Here is a 16541-nt window from a genome sequence, read left to right as displayed (position 1 = left end):
GGTGAAATAAAATTTATATTTTAAGGCAGGACAAGAAAATGTAAACATAAAATTCTCTCTCTGTACATTTGGGCCTCCTCCCTCCCTCTCTCATGTGCAGTGTACATTTGCATTATACATTAACCAGACCTCCTCAAAGGTGGGAATGCCTGCTTGACCACGAAGGTCAACTTTTTTTTCCCTTTCTTCTGAGGCTAGCAATGTAACCGCTTAAAAGATGAGCACTCTTTCCAAACTCTGTAGGGAGTCATGGTGACTTAATTGCTTGCTTACCTGGACTCTGTATCTTTGGTGAAGTTTATGTAAAATGTCTGTATGTCATTTTGATGTATGATCCTTTGTCTCAAAAAGGCTTATGACTGTGTCTTTGACTTCTAATAGGCAGAACAGTTCTCAGAGCTTCTGAGAGTCTGTCTCTTGGGTTATACTCCTCAGTTTGACTTAAGTAAAATTATCTTTTGGGACTTCCTTGGTGGTCCAGTGGTAAAGAATCCACCTTCCAATGCAGGGGACGTGGGTTCGATTCCTGGTCGGGGAACTGAGCCCGCGCGCCACAGTTATTGAGCTCGCGCGCCTCAACGAGAGAGCCCGCGTGCCGGAAACTACAGAGCTCACGTGCTCTGGAGCCGGAGCACCACAACTAGAGAGAGAAAACCCGCACACCACAACTAGAGAGAAGCCTGTGCACTGCAACAAAAGCTCCCGCATGCCTCAGCGAAGATCCCATGTGCCACAACTAAGACCCGATGCAGCCAAAAAAGTAAAAAATAAATAAATTAGGGACTTCCTTGGTGGCGCAGTGGTTAAGAATCCGCCTGCCAATGCAGGAGACACGGGTTTGAGCCCTGGTCGGGGAAGATCCCATATGCCGCGGAGCAACTAAGCCACAACTACTGAGCCTGCACTCTAGAGCCCATGAGCCACAACTACTGAGCCCGCGAGCCACAACTACTGAAGCCTGCGTGCCTAGAGCCCGTGCTCCGCAACAAGAGAAGCCACCGAAATGAGAAGCCCACGCACTGCGACGAAGAGTAGCCTCTGCCTCTGCTCACCGCAACTAGAGAAAGCCCGCGCACAGCAACGAAGACCCAACACAGCCATAAAAAAAAAAAAAAAAAAAAAATCCCACAGCTGCAACCAAGACCCGATGCAGCCAAAAATAAATAAATAAATAAATACTAACAAAAAATCAATCTATGTAATCCACCATATTAACAGGCTGCAGAATCCACAAAAAAACTACTAGAGCTAATAAATGAGCTCAAGATTGCAGCATACAAGATCAATATAAAATATCAATTGCATTTCTTTTTCTTTTTGGCCACACTTTACAGCATGTGGGATCTTAGTTTCCCAACCAGGGATCAAACCTGCGTCCCCTGCAGTGGAAGTGCAGAGTCTTAACCACTGGACTGCCAGGGAAGTCCCTGCAGAGCAGAAATTGAGACACAGACGTAGAGAACAAACGTATGGACACCACGGGGGGAAAGCGGCTTGGGGGTGGGGGTGGTGTGATGAATTGGGCGATTGGGATTGACATGGATACACTGATGTGTATAAAATGGATGACTAATAAGAACCTGCTGTATAAAAAAATAAGAAGAAGAAGAAAAAAATAAATAAAATGAAAAATAGAATTATCATATGATCCAGCAATACCACTTTGGGGTACATATCCAAAAGAATTGAAAGCAGGGTGTCAAAGAGATATTTGCACACTCATGTTCATAGTAGCATTATTCACAATAGCCAAAAGGTGGAAGTTACCCAAATGTCCGTCCACAGATGAATGGATAAAAAAAATGTGGTGTATACATACAATGGAATATTAATCAGCCTTAAAAAGGAAGGAAATTCTGACACATGCCACAACATCGATGAACCTTGAGAACATTATGCTAAGTGAAATTAAGCCAGTCACCAAAAGATAAATACGATATGATTTCATTTATATGAGATATCTAGTGTACAAACTCATAGAAACAGAAAGTAGAATGGTGGTTGCCGGGGCTGGGGGGAGGGGGGAATGGAGGGTTGTTGTTTAGTGGGTATAGAGTATCAGTTCTGTAGGGTGAAAAGGTTTGGAGTTTGGTTGCACAACAATATGAATGTACTTAACACTACTGAACTGTACACTTAAAAATGGTTAAGGTTGTAAAATAAATTTTATCTTATGTGTACTTTACCAGTTTTCCTTCTTTTAACATGTGAGGAAACTCTATGGGGTGATGAAAATGTGCTACATCTTGATCTTGGTGAAGGTCACATGAGTACATACATAGGTGAAATATTGCGGAACTGTATGCTTAACACTGTGTATTTCCTTTAGGTAAATTATACCTCAGTAAAGTGCTGGTAAGGAGATAAGGAATGAAGCACTGACAGATGCTACAATGTGGATGAATCTTGAAAACATTTTACTGAGTGAAAGAAGCCAGCCACAAAGGCCACCTATTGTATGATTCCATTTATATGAAATGTGCACAACAGCATATCCATAGAGATAGAAAGTAGATTAGTGGTTGTCTAGAGCTGGGGGAGGGGGAGGGGGAGTACGTGCTAATGCAGACAGGGCTTCTTTTTGGGGTGATGAAAATGTTCTAAAATTAGATTGTGGTGATGGTTGCACAACTCTGTGAATAGACTAAAAACCACCGAACATCATTGTTGGAATGTAGCCTTCGCAGAGCAATGCTTATCAGAAAGAATTTAACGTTGCTGCATTTATTTTTTACCATCAGGATCCCCAGCCACCACTGCTGGTATGAATCTCTTCTGCACCACTGTCCTTTTCAAAAGTTCCTTCTGCCTTGAAATTTCTCTAGAAATTGATCCTCTAAGGCACCATATCTTCCTTCCTTCTTTGTTACACAGTGAAACCTGGTAAATCGCACTTTAAAAAAGTCAAAGTGTCTTCCATTGAGTAACTAGGATTTTGATATAAAAAAAAAGATTCTTTTGTTCATTCATTTGACAACTTATTTACTGAGCACCTACTATGTGCCAGGACTGTAAAGTAGTAGCCAACAGGACTGTGGAGTTAAATAGTTTTGACTTGAACCTCACAATTGTTACTTCCTGGTACATAAATTTGATCAAATTCTCTAATCTCCAAATCCCCATTTCCTACAGTCAACTTGGAAAAATAAAAGTATTCCCCAAAACTGGTGTGAGGATTAGACGAGATAATTTGTGAAAAGTGCCTCATCCAGTGTCCAGCACATCATAAGCATCAATGGACACTGGTTGTTATTATCAAGTGTTAATGATCTTAACTCTTTGATCCCTCATAGAATTGGACAATCTGTTGGTAATCATGACCCTTCTCTCTCCGTTGGGAAATTATGAAAACAATTCTGAATTACAGCTGTTAAAAAACAAAATTCGGGACTTCCCTGGTGGTCCAGTGGGTAAGACTCCATGCTCCCAGTGCCGGGGGCCTGGATTCGATCCCTGGTCGGGGAACTAGATCCCGCATGCATGCCGCAAGTAAGAAGTCTGCATGCCGCAACTAAAGATCCCACATGGCACAATGAAGATCCCGTGAGCCACAACTAAGACCTGGAGCAGACTAAATTACAAAAAATAATAAATAAATATTTTAAATTTATTTATTTTAGTTTTGTCTGCACTGGGTCTTTGTTGCTGCGCGTGGGCTTTCTCTAGTTGCGGCGAGCAGGGCTGCTCTTCCTTGCGGTGCTCAGGCTTCTCATTGCGGTGGCTCCTCTTGTTAAGGAGCATGGGCTCTAGGCGCGCGGGCTCAGTAGTTGTGGCTTGTGGGCTCTAGAGTGCAGGCTCAGTAGTTGTGGCGCATGGGTTTAGGTGGTTTGCGGCATGTGGGATCTCCCCAGAACAGGGCTCAAACCCGTGTCCCCTGCATTGGCAGGCAGATTCTTAACCACTGCACTAGGGAAGCCCCTAAATAAATATTAAAAAAAAAAATTCAACTGAGTATATTTGAAGACCTCCTTGGCTTTATTTGACGATTCATGAATTGGGCAGCATCTCATCTAGCAAGTAGAAAAGAGCTTCAGAGGAGCTGTACAAATGGAAGGTTTTTAAAGGCAGAAAAGGGGGATAAGACAAGGAAGTCATAAACAAAAAAAGGATTATTTCAGGTAAGGTCGCCTTCCCTTGGGGGTAAAGGTGGGGAGTCCATCAAGCAGATTACCTCACTAGGGATGATCAGGAAATTCCAGATTGATTGGTTTAAAATTCCACCCCTGGGAGAGGCTGAAATTGAAGTTATATATTAAGGGCTTAGCACAAGTGATTCCATTTGGGGCCGGTTTCTTTTTTCACCCAGCAGAGGTTCTTAAAGTGTGTTTCCGAGACCAGCAGCATAAGCATCACCTGGAAACTTTTCAGAAATGCAAATTCTTAACCCACTGAATCAGAAACTTTAGGGGTGGGCCCCAGCAATCTGTTTTTTTTTTTTTTTTTTTTGCGGTACGCGGGCCTCTCACTGCTGTGGCCTCTCCCGTTGCAGAGCACAGGCTCCAGACGCGCAGGCTCAGCGGCCATGGCTCACTGGCCTAGCCGCTCCGCGGCATGTGGGATCTTCCCGGACCAGGGCACGAACCCGTGTCCCCTGCATCGGCAGGCGGACTCTCAACCACTGCACCACCAGGGAAGCCCCAATCTGTGTTTTAACAAGCCCTCTAGGTAATTCTGATGCACATGCACCCTGAAATTTGAAAAAGTATGAGTGCTACCACAGTGTTCAAGGTGGATTCTAGACCAGACCACAACTGTTCAAATCTTGATTGGCTCTGTCACTTGCAAGCTGTGTGATCTTAGGCAAGGAAATTACTTCTCTGGGGCTCAGTCTTCCCAGCTGTCAAATGGGGGTAAGGATAGAAGCCACTTTATAAGATTGTCGTGAAATGCTTTAGAACAGCGTCTGGCACACGGTAAGTGCTCAATACATGTTGGCTATTATTATTACTATGCCTATTATAAACTACTTTATCTCCAGAATATGAAGTATGAGAAACTCCCCAAGTTCATATGATTATTTGGGTACAAGATATGAAAAGCTGGATCAGTAACACACATAGAATATGTCTACAACAAAGCTTTTTAAAAAGTCCAAGTGGGGCTTCCCTGTTGGCACAGTGGTTGAGAGTCTGCCTACCGATGCAGGGGACACGGGTTCGAGCCCCGGTCCGGGAAGATCCCACATGCCGCGGAGCGGCTGGGCCCGTGAGCCATGGCCGTTGAGCCTGCGCGTCCGGAGCCTGTGCTCCGCAACGGGAGAGGCCACAGCAGTGAGAGGCCCGCGTACCACAAAAAAAAAAAAAAAAAAAAAAAAAAAGAGCATAAAGTAAGGTATCGCCCAACTCACTGTTAAGCAAAGGAAAACATGACGTGGGAAACAAAAGTAGTGGGTGGGTCATGCTTCATAAAAATGGAACCATAAGTGTTTGGGGGTTAATTCCACCCATAGGAAAGTTCCATTAGCAAATATCTGGTGGTCCTATTTTGGTACATCAAGCAGAGTAGGTCTCATGCTCTTCTGAATACTGGTGGCACCATTAATTTCCTGAGTGGTACATTCAGTATGTCTTTCTTCCTGTTCTCTTTTGGCTTAAATGCCTGCAATCCTGGATCAGTGACTTCAGCTCTAGGAGCTGAAAGTCTTTAGAAAAGAATTTGGTTGCAGGAAGGGTGGTGCCCAGAGCACTTGTTTTCAGTCGGTGTTTGCATAACAGCACACTTTTTTTTTTTTTAAACTTAGGTGAAATGTTTATTCGGGGTGATGAGTGGGAGGGTGGGGTGTGTGTGGGGGGAGGTGGTGTAGGTGGGTGGGGGAAGCATTAAAGGAGACTACGGCCAAGGGACTAATGTCCTCCACCCTACTCTCCAGGCCAGCTCTGTTCCACCCAGGAAGGTAACAATACACTCTGCAATGAGCTGTTGAGAGAGTGAAGTGAGCTTAGCCCAGTGTCTGGCAGGTGATGCTAAATGTTTGTTTGTTTTTTTAAATGTTTGTTTTAAGATGGTATTAGTGTGGTGGTGATCAGTTTGAAAGGTACAGAAATATCAAATCATAATATTGTGCACCAGGAGCTAACATAGTGTTGTAGGTCAGTTATACTTCAAAATAAACAAACACATAGAAAAAGAGATCAGATTTGTGGTTCCCAGAGGTGAGGCCTGGGGGTGGGGGAATTGGACGGAAGCAGTCAAAAGGTACTTATTTCCAGTTATAAATTAGTACTAGGGATGTAATGTATGATATGATTAATATCTTTTTAACACTGCTGTATGGGAAAAATTTTTTTTTCTATTTCTTTTATTTTGTATCCTTACGAGATGACAGATGCTCACTAAACTTACTGTGGTAATCATATCATGATGTATGTAAGCCACCTTAAACTTATATAGTGCTGTATGTCAATAAAACCGGAAAAAGGAAAAAAAGATTGTATTAATATGAAACTTCTATAGAAATCTGTAGTAGGGTTGCTCACGTTGCCCTTCAGATCTTCTGCTTGGTTTATAAAGTATTTTGTTATATAAGTAATTTTGTATATAATTAAACTTTAATTATATAGATGTGGCAGCCGTGGAGATGCCTGTCAGATGACCCTTCAAGAGGCCACCAAGCATATTAAAAGATGTCTGCAGCACCTTCAGACTCTGCAGCAGCATTCGTGCTGTGGATGCACTTTTCCCAGAAGCCTTCCGTTGGTAAGCCAGCAGAGCAGAGATACTGGGACCACAATATTTCTTTTTTAAATTTAATTAATTAATTAATTTTTTAATATGTTTATTTATTTTTGGCTGCACTGGGTCTTCGTTGTTGAGCGCGGGCTTTCTCTCGTTGCCGTGAGGGGGGTTACTCTTAGTTGCGGTGCGTGGGCTTCAAACAGTGGCGTCTCTTGTTGCGGAGCACGGGCTCTAGGCGCCCAGGCTTCAGTAGTTGTGGCACACGGGCTCAGTAATTGTGACTCGCGGGCTCTAGAGCGCAGGCTCCGTAGTTGTGGTGCACGGGCTTAGTTGCTCTGCGGCATGTGGGATCTTCCTGGACCAGGGATCGAACCAGTGTCCCCTGCATTGGCAGGTGGATTCTTAACCACTGCGCCACCAGGGAAGTCCTAAATATGAATTTTTTTTTTTTTTTTTTTTTTTTTGTGGTACGCGGGCCTCTCACTGCCGTGGCCTCTCCCGTCGCGGAGCACAGGCTCCGGACGCGCAGGCTCAGCGGCCATGGCTCACGGGCCCAGCCGCTCCGCGGCACGTGGGATCTTCCCAGACCGGGGCACGAACCCGCGTCCCCTGCATCGGCAGGCGGACTCCCAACAGCTGCGCCACCAGGGAAGCCCAATATGAAATTTTAAACTATAGATATTGCTCACTTTTTTACTCAATACATTTTATTAATATATTTCAAGAGAACGTACTTTAAAGAAAGCTATAGATATTCAGAACCTATGCTTCACCTACATAATAAAGATTTGATAAAAACTAGGTAGCAGTAATACATCCTTAGTAGCTGGTCATTGGCTTACCTTCTAAGAATAGGACTGGAATCAAAATGAGATCAGCTGTTCGCAGAAATGACCCACTTGTAAGAATTAATCAGAAAATGAGTGGCTGAAGAAATCACGAGACTCATCATGAAAAGCACAACTGTCTCAAGACATTTCAAGTTGTACCACAAGTCGTAATCTACCCGAATATTTTGACCTAACAAAAAAGAAACACAGCATAATCTGAATGCATACATCTACCCGTTCTACACAGATTTACTGACCACACGGTTCTCCCCTCTCCCTCCCACGCTTAGGTTTTAAATCTGGGCTTCTTAACCGTGACTCTAAAGGCAGGGGTCCTCAAAGAGTCATTTTGAGGTTCATTCAGCGGTTCTGAATTCACTGATTCCCTGCGGGGCCCAGGAAACGGCACTTAAACCAGCTTCCACGCGATTCTTAAGTAACCTCTCCAAACTGTGAAGAACTGTTTTGCTTGTGTGGAAAGCGAACGTGTTAAATTTACGGGTTAAAAAACTCTGGCAAAACATACGTACAAAGTTTCCTTGTGAACCGGCATACGCATTTTCTGAGTAAATAAACCCCACAATATTAATCAAATTCTCAAAGCGAGCCTAAGAACCAAAACTCCCATCGCGCTGAAACACCTCCTTGCTACGGAGAGAAATCCAGCGGCTCCCAGACAACTAGCTGCACATTCGATCGTCTTTCAACTTTTGTTCAATTTAGCAGTTTCTGTCTTCGTGAAAAATTTTACAGAAACAGAAAGTTCATTCTCTTCGGAGACGATATGCAGTCGATGCTCAAGGCATGTGATTAGATTTGTTAAAATAAAAGCAAAAACGGAAACAGGGCCCGTGACGAATCTGCTACTTCCGATGTAAAGGTCCTGTCAGTCAAGGAGGAAGAATCTTCCGTCGCTTCGAGCTCGGCACCTGGCCCCGTGGGAAAGGAAGCCCGATCCTTGCTGAGGTGAGCGGGAGCGGTTTGGTGGGAGTAGGGCCCACCCTGGCGAGAAGGACGAGGGAATTCGGCCTGGACGGTATGTCGGCGCGTGCGTGGGCCGCCATGTTGAAAGCGGGCAAAGGGGGACCTTTTGGGGTTGCCGGGAGCGGGGGCGACAGCTGGGTTGGTAGGATGGCCCCTTCCGTCCTGTGCCCCCTCAGATGGTGACGGGCTGGGGAAGGCAGCCCTGAGGGCCGGCGGCCGAGACGGAGGCGCTGCGGGGCGGGGGGGCGGATCGGAAGTATAGACTTTTTCACGGAGACTTCCGCGTTAGCGTCCACGGCCTCACTGCGCGTGCTCGGACGGCTCTGGGCGCCTGCCTTCAGTTTGCTTCACACCTGGTGGGAAGCGCCGGTTGTTCCGTTCTGCAGGCTCAGCCTGGGGACGAGTGCTTTGTTTGTTTGCTTAAGAATAGCTTTTTTTTTTTTTTTTTTTTTTTTGTGGTACGCGGGCCTCTCACTGCCGTGGCCTCTCCCGTTGCGGAGCACAGGCTCCGGACGCGCAGGCTCAGCGGCCATGGCTCACGAGCCCAGCCGCTCTGCGGCATGTGGGAGCTTCCCGGACGGGGGCACAAACCCGCATCCCCTGCATCGGCAGGCGGACTCCCAGCCACTGCGCCACCAGGGAAGCCCAAGAATAGCTTTTATTTGTATAATAATTTATAATTAGAAAGCGCTTTCAAAGACACTACCTTCTCTCATCTTCACAAAAAAACGCGGTGAAGAGGCACTTAGCAGCATTTAACAGGTGATTTAAATTTTGCCGAAGCTAACACTAGGTCTCACACCTGGGTGTTCTGACTCCCAATCCAGTGCTTTTTCACTTTCCACACTTCTGTCTTTAATAGTTCATTTCCCCACTCACCTCCACCCCCGACGATTCATCTCTCACATCCCATCTCCGTTTATGAAGTAATGACGAGAATCTAAACATCCAGAGAGATGGTGGTAGAAAATCTCAATGCTATGTTGCAACGGAGGAAATACACCTAGAAAGATTAACGAGAAGCTGTGAAGCCCGCTCTTCTCTTGGTATTGAGTATTGATAGGAGCATGCAGGTGAGGGAGAAAACCGGAAACTCATCTTCTATCCCTTTGTAATTTTTTTCCGGAGTTTAATTTGAGGAACTCTTAAAGCTTTGAACAGGAGCTCTGACTGTGTACAGCAATGTCAGCTTTATTTGGTGGTTCTTTGTGACCTTTTCCTGTGGAATGGGGACGGGTTCCTTTCCCACTTGCATGCGAGGGGGCTGTCAGCCTCAGATACCCAGACGTGGCCTGCTTTGTCCTATCCCCATCTCAAGCTTTATATTTTATGACAGCTATCTAAGGAAAGAGTTAAGAGCTCAAGCTCTGGAGTCAATAAAAGCCCTTGGTTCTAACTCCCCCTCTGGGCTACTTCTGTGATTTGGGACAAGAGACAATCTTTTTGCATCTCACCTTTGGCATCTGAAATGGCAATAATAGAAGTGGGTGTGTCCCGGTGTTGTTGAGAGGTGAGGGGAGTTAAGTGCTTAGCACAGTGCCTGGCACCTCCTAAGTGTTCAATACAGGTTAACTATATGATGGTCTCTTTTTTGTTTGTTTGTTTTTCCTGGAACCTTGCGATAGTACGATTAGAATCTTAAGAATTTTAGGTCCATTTAGAGAATACCAGAGCAGAGATCCAAACAACACAGTGATCTCTCTCTCTTTTTTTACCCCATGTGGAGAAATTACAGCCATAATAGACAAAAGACACAAAGTGAGTTAGAGGCAGAGCCCAGACCAGACCAAAAGCGTCTCACTCTTCTCCTGCTCCTTCCCTTGTTCTAGTTGTTTATCATCCTTTTACTGATAAGGATACCAGAGAGGTGTCTTCTCCAAAGTTGCTTGTTAATGATGAGACGCATATATGTCCTCCTTTTACAATTTGGTGGCAGATGGTGTAATGTCCTGCCTCTCAATTTTCTTTCTTTCTTTTTTAAAATAATTAATTTTTTGGCTGCGTTGGGTCTTCGTTGCTGCGTGCGGGCTTTCTCTAGTTGGGCGAGCGGGGGCTGCTCTTCATTGCTGCGGTGCACGGGCTTCTCATTGCGGTGGCTTCTCTTGTTGCGGAGCACGGGCTCTAGGCACATGGGCTTCAGTAGTTGTGGCTCGTGGGCTCTAGAGCTCAGGCTCCGTAGTTGTGGCGCACGGGCTTAGTTGCTCTGCAGCATGTGGGATCTTCCTGGACCAGGGATCAAACCCGTGTCCCCTGCATTGGCAGGCGGATTCTTAACCACTGTGCCACCAGGGAAGTCCCTGCCTTTCAGTTTTCAATGAAGTGGTCCTTTTTGTCTGATTTGGACCAAAATAAGTTCAGTGAATTTTGTTTGGAGTTGGTTCAGTTCCCCAGCATTTATCAGGAAGTGTCCTAGGATCTGGAGACACTGGGTTGAAGAGTGTTTATTGTGAAGAGTGTTTATTGTGTGTTGGGCAAAACGTGATCAGTATGACAGAAGAGGTACCATGAGCTGTGGGACCAACGGATTTGCTTCATGGGGAAGAGGCTGGAAGCTGGACTTGAAGGACCAGTAGAATTTCCACAAGTGGAGATGTGGGAGGTGGAAAGGAAGGGAATATTCCCAGCAGAGGAAATTGCACCAGGAAAGACACAGAGCTAGGGGATTAGGGCACGTTCAAGGAATGAGGAGCAGTCCTGGGGAGAATAGGTTCTGCAATGGAATATGAGGAGAGGCTAAGTGAGAGTCAGAATTCTTGAGTTCATTGACTTCGGGTTTTATTCTGTAGGTGTTTTACTTTTTTTACTGGGAAAAGAAATTCCACTGTGATCACTCCCCCTACATAACCCATAAACTGAAGAGCAAAACCAAAAAAGATCCTTGAGGAAAATTTGAGAGAGGGGGGGAAAACTATAGATACCATTTTAATAAATATCATGGAAAGATGCTGTTAGGAATAAAGATCACCAGATATATTTGACAGAGCCCTGGTTTTTAAGGAACATATTTCAGCCTTGGCTCTAAAGCTTTACAGAGGTAGTCACATGATTACCAGCAGGGTCTGAAATGTTGGCAAGCACCGAATTATTCCAGCAAATTCACATGAATCAATTATCATGTGTCAGACTTAAACTTACCCACCCTCTTTCAAACAAACATAGATCTTCTATCGGAATGAATGACAGTTGCAGTGTGCTTGCTGAACTAAAATTACCATTGCAATCAGTTCTCAAGCTCCAAAGCATAAATGGATTATGAGCTAGGGAAGTGGGAAGAAATCCCATCTTCCTTTTTTTTTATATAAAGTTTCTTTTTATTTATTTATATATATTTTTTGGCTGCATTGGGCCTTCGTTGCTGCACACATGCTTTCTCTAGTTGCAGCGAGTGGGGGCCACTCTTCGTTGCAGTGCGTGGGCCTCTCATTGCAGTGGCGTCTCTTGTTGTGGAGCACGGGCTCTAGGCACGCAGGCTTCAGTAGTTGCAGCACGCGGGCTCAGTAGTTGCAGCACGCAGGCCCTAGAGTGCGTGGGCTCAGTGTTATGGCATGCGGGCTTGGCCGCCCCGTAGTATGTGGGATCTTCCTGGACCAGGGATCGAACCTGTGTCCCCTGCATTGGCAGGTGGATTCCTAACCACTGTGCCACCAGGGAAGTCCCCCATCTTCCTTTTGAACTAAAGAGCCTGCGGCTGGGTCACTGTCATTTTGGCTTTGCTCCCTGTTTACTGACAGATGCAAAAGGCTGCATTCAGAGCACCATTTTCCCATGCAGTTTTGTTTTTTTAAAAAGTCCTTATCAGAATAATCTGGGAGGGACTCCCCTGGTGGTCCAGCGGGTAGGACACCGCACTCCCAATGCAGGGGGCCCGGGTTCAATCCCTGGTCGGGGAACTAGATCCCACATGCCGCAACTAAGAAGTCCCGCATGCTGCAACTAAGGATCCTGCATAATGAAACGAAGATCCTGCGTGCCGTAACTAAAGATCCAGTGCAGCCTAAATAAATAAATAAACAAATATTTAAAAATTTAAAAAAAAAATCTGGGAGCGGGAATGTGGGGAGCACAGATGAAATAAGACAGGCCAGGTGTTGGTCATGGTTGGAGCCGGGTGAGAAATTCATGGAAGGTTATGCCATTGTCTACACTGGTATGTGTTTGAAACTCTTGGTAGTAAAGGGTTTTTAATTTTTATTAATGTTATTATTATCATTATATATGTATATATATTTGGCCGAGCCGTGTGGCTTGCGGGATCCTAGTTCCCCAACCAGGGATTGAACCCGGGGCCCGGCAGTGAAAGTGCCGAGTCCTAACCCCTGGACCGCCAGGGAACTCCCATAAAGAGTTTTTTAAGATGCCCTTTTCCACAGAAGTTCCCAGGCTGGTTTCCCTCTGACCATTTTAAAGTCTCTGAAAGGTGAGCCTGGGTTTTGATTCTGGATTTTGATCCGTGTTGCCACGTTATAACAGTTCGTGTGCGCCCTACCGTGGCTAAGCTGGATGATACACCTATGCAGCAAACTCAGGCACGTTGCCCTCTGCTCCTTCCGGGGAGGGTTGGTGGAGGAGTGCGTGTGAGCATTCTGGAGCCCCACTGCCTGGCTCTGATACTGTCTCCCCTGCCTTCTAGCTGGGAGGCCACAGCGTCTGAAAAACCCTCTTCCTTCCCTGTTGGAAGAAGGGGCGAAAAGCAGTATCTACTTCATGGGGTTGTTGGAAGGATTGAATGCGTAGCTCACAGCAGATGCTGCATAAACGCTTGCCGTGCTTCTCCTTAGAACATGAACGATTGGATGCCCATCGCCAGGGAGTATGACCCGCTTAAAGCTGGCAGCATTGATGGCACCGACGAGGACCCACATGATCGAGCTGTCTGGAGGGCGATGCTGGCACGATATGCCCCCAACAAAGGCGTCACAGGAGACCCCCTCCTCACCCTGTTTGTGGCGAGACTAAACCTGCAGACCAAAGAGGAGAAGTTAAAGGAAGTATTTTCCCGCTATGGGGACATCCGGCGGCTTCGGCTGGTGAGGGACTTGGTCACGGGCTTTTCGAAGGGCTACGCCTTCATCGAATACAAAGAGGAGCGTTCTCTGCTCAAAGCTTACCGGGACGCCGACGGCCTGGTTATTGACCAACACGAGATATTTGTGGACTATGAACTGGAAAGGACTCTCAAAGGGTGGATTCCTCGGCGACTTGGAGGAGGCCTGGGGGGGAAAAAGGAATCTGGGCAGCTGAGATTTGGGGGGCGGGATCGGCCTTTCCGAAAACCCATTAATCTGCCAGTTGTTAAAAGCGACCAGTTTCGAGAGGGAAAGAGGGAGAGAAGGGAGCGATCTCGATCCCGAGAAAGACACTGGGACTCCAGGACGAGGGATCGGGACCATGACAGGGGCCGGGAGAAGAGGTGGCAGGAAAAAGAATCAACTAGGGTGTGGCCAGAAGGTGACTGGGACAGAGAGAGGGACTTCAGAGATGACAGGGTCAAGGGGAGGGAGAAGAGGGACAGAAGTAAGTAGACTCCATCCCCTGCCAAACCCAAACGAAGGTACCCGACCAGTAAAAGCGCAGGGAGACCTGCACTGCTTGTATACAGAATCCAAGTCCAGTGGTTGAATAGAACTTACTGATGAAAACAAAAACAAAACAGAAGAAACTTACTAATGATAATGGGGTTGGGTACGTTTTCTTTCGACTCTGGAATGCAGGTTCAAGATGAACACGCTGATACTTTGAATTTTCTCTTCTTCATCTTATAGTTTTTGTTTTTGTTTTTTGGGGCTCATGGGCGGTTTGTGGGATCTTACTTCCCTGACCAGGGATTGAACCTGCACCCTCAGTAGTGAAAGTGCAGAGTCCTAACCATTGGACCACCAGGGAACTCCCTTCATCTTATAGTTGTAAGGACCCATTATTTGATAAGCTTGAGAAACAATTTTGCAGTCACCAGCATCTGTACAGAAAGACCTATGTAAGGAGCCACGACTCATTTAATTTGGCAGTACGGAATTTGCTTTTTCTCCCATCTATTGGAAATGGCCATTTTGAGGGCTTGGCAGAAAGAGGTGATGACTGAAAACCATTTGCATTGATCTGTGACTCCTGGGAACCCAAATCTGGTCAGAATCTAAGTTGTGTGTTTTCCACCTTTATGTCCATAGTGCAGGGTTTGCTGCAGTGAAATAAAAATGGGTTAGAAAAATGAATCCAAGGAGAATGTCCAGACTTAGTACCAAAAGCCAGTCTTAGCAGTGATCTGGGTCAGCAACCAGCTTCTCTTGAACAAATATAACTCCATTCTCGAGCCAAATGCTGACTACCTTTTTTCCTTTTCTCTTTTTGGCGGGGTGGCTGGCATTTAAAATGAAAACCCAGAGTTGCAGGGCTTTGGGGCTGTGGTCTGTGGTAATCCTCCAGCCCTTGGAAAAGAGAAAGTTCAAAAGAAGTGAGAGTGAAATGAAAATGAAATCAATGAAAGGTTAGTAGCTGGTTCCGATGGACTGATTTGCCTTTTCTCTCTTGATCGTCCAGCCTCTGGTTTGTTTGAAACTGGATATATTGACCTGAACTTCTGAGAGCTTTGAATAAGTACCATACTGTTCATGTGATTTTTCAAGAAAGTGACATTCAACCTTTTTCTTTTATCCATGGCTGTGTCTTTGAAAGTTCAGGTTCTTAAAATTCAGGATGTCTCATGTAAAGTAAATGTCTGATTTAGTAGCAAGACTCACACATTCATTACTAGGTTTTTGCATCAGGAGTATGAATCTCATTGTTACATAGGGGACCTACGATATCTTAAAAGTGCTATCAGCTGTTAGAACTGTTTTAGGAGAATATGCTCTTTCCTTTGTAAATTTCCAGTGCAGAATTTCACTCTTCTCCCAAATCTCAGAAGACCGCCTTGCAGGAACACCTTTATGATTTCACCCATGTTTCATTTACAACGTGTGTTATGAGCTAGAGTTGGTAGGTACATTAGGTAAACAAGCTGCTCCACATCAGGGAAGCTGAGTCGTGAGACGGCTTCAGAAGAAACACACACAGGGGCAGCAGTGTTTACGTAGTGTTCACAGAGTCTAAGCTGGCGGCTATCAACCCTGAGTACCAGAATACCGATGGATGGAAAAAATAGGCACATTCAGTCTCCACCCCTGGACATTTGGGCTTAGTCTTACAATGGCCCTGGTAACTAAAAAAAAAAAAAAAATTAGTAGAACTCCCCCCGCCCCCCCCACCGTCAGGGACTGTAGTTGTCAACATGGCAAAGGCGGATACCCTCCGACCCGGCAATTCTGCTGCTAGTTTATTCTGCAGACTGATGCACGTGTGTGAGTGTGCAGCGCTGTTTTAGAAAGATTGGAAGCTACCTGTCCACCAGTGGGGCCTGGACAAACATGAACAAATTACACTCGATGGTCGACCAGGGTTCCTCAGTCTTGGCACTATTGACATTTGGGGCTGGAAAACTCTTTGGTATCGGGGGCCGTCCTATGCATTGTAGGATATTTAGCAGCGTCCCTGGGGCCTACTGGATGACAGTAGCACCCACCCAGTTGCGACAACCAAAAATGTCTCCAGTGAGTGCCAAATATCCCTGGGGGCCAAAATCACCCCTGGTTGAGACCCACTGTCTTTTATACTGGTGTGAAGTCATGTCCAGGGTATTCTAAGGAAAGAAAGGTATGGGATAGCATGTGTATAACACGCTGCCATTTATGTAGAAAGAGAACAGAAATATATCTGTATTTTTTTACATGATTGCATGTATATTTATAAATTACTTCAGGAAAGACACCCAGGAAACTACCAACACTGGTCACCCCAGGGGGAAGACAACCAAAGGTGACGCGGGGAGGGGGATTCCTCAGCACACATGCTTTTATACTCTCTGAGAATAAACTCTAATAGTTCTAATGGGCAGTCAGGTTGGAGAACCACTGCTCTAAACCAACATTATCGTGTCTGGTCATTTTTCTCAGCGATCTGGAAACGGAGTTCATGTAGATCCTATAAACCAACTTGATGGTTTCTTAGCAAACCATAGTA

General features: G+C 45.6%; 1 protein-coding gene across 6 annotated transcripts; it reads left to right on the top strand.

The window, feature by feature from the left end:
* Positions 1-5821: 5821 nt before the first annotated feature.
* Positions 5822-16446, top strand: SNRNP35 (small nuclear ribonucleoprotein U11/U12 subunit 35). Of its 6 annotated transcripts, none has more exons than XM_019950250.3 (4): positions 5822-5893; positions 6561-6696; positions 8386-8471; positions 13268-16446. In XM_019950250.3, the coding sequence occupies exons 2-4, from the start codon at positions 6624-6626 to the stop codon at positions 14009-14011; spliced, it is 903 nt and encodes a 300-aa protein (XP_019805809.1). In that variant the 5' UTR covers positions 5822-5893; positions 6561-6623; the 3' UTR covers positions 14012-16446. The 6 variants fall into 6 exon arrangements, with proteins under 6 accessions (XP_019805809.1, XP_019805810.1, XP_019805808.1 ...); XM_019950249.3 differs by having other exon boundaries at positions 5824-5957; XM_019950251.3 differs by lacking the exon at positions 8386-8471 and having other exon boundaries at positions 5823-5957.
* The last annotated feature ends 95 nt before the right edge of the window (positions 16447-16541 follow it).

This window comes from Tursiops truncatus, chromosome 13 (genome assembly GCF_011762595.2).
Source record: "Tursiops truncatus isolate mTurTru1 chromosome 13, mTurTru1.mat.Y, whole genome shotgun sequence".
In the NCBI taxonomy this organism is placed as follows: Eukaryota; Metazoa; Chordata; class Mammalia; order Artiodactyla; family Delphinidae; genus Tursiops; species Tursiops truncatus.
The sequence above is the reverse complement of the archived record's forward strand: the minus strand, read 5'-3'. Positions and strand labels throughout refer to the sequence as shown.

What these genes read in the sequence shown, in the direction of transcription:
- SNRNP35 (XM_019950250.3), top strand. Translation starts at nt 6,624, where the DNA reads ATGTCTGCAGCACCTTCAGACTCTGCAGCAGCATTCGTGCTGTGGATG. An exon ending in TTCCCAGAAGCCTTCCGTTG is followed by an intron (nt 6,697 to 8,385) that starts GTAAGCCAGCAG and finishes TCCGATGTAAAG; the next exon opens with GTCCTGTCAGTCAAGGAGGA. An exon ending in GAAGCCCGATCCTTGCTGAG is followed by an intron (nt 8,472 to 13,267) that starts GTGAGCGGGAGC and finishes GCTTCTCCTTAG; the next exon opens with AACATGAACGATTGGATGCC.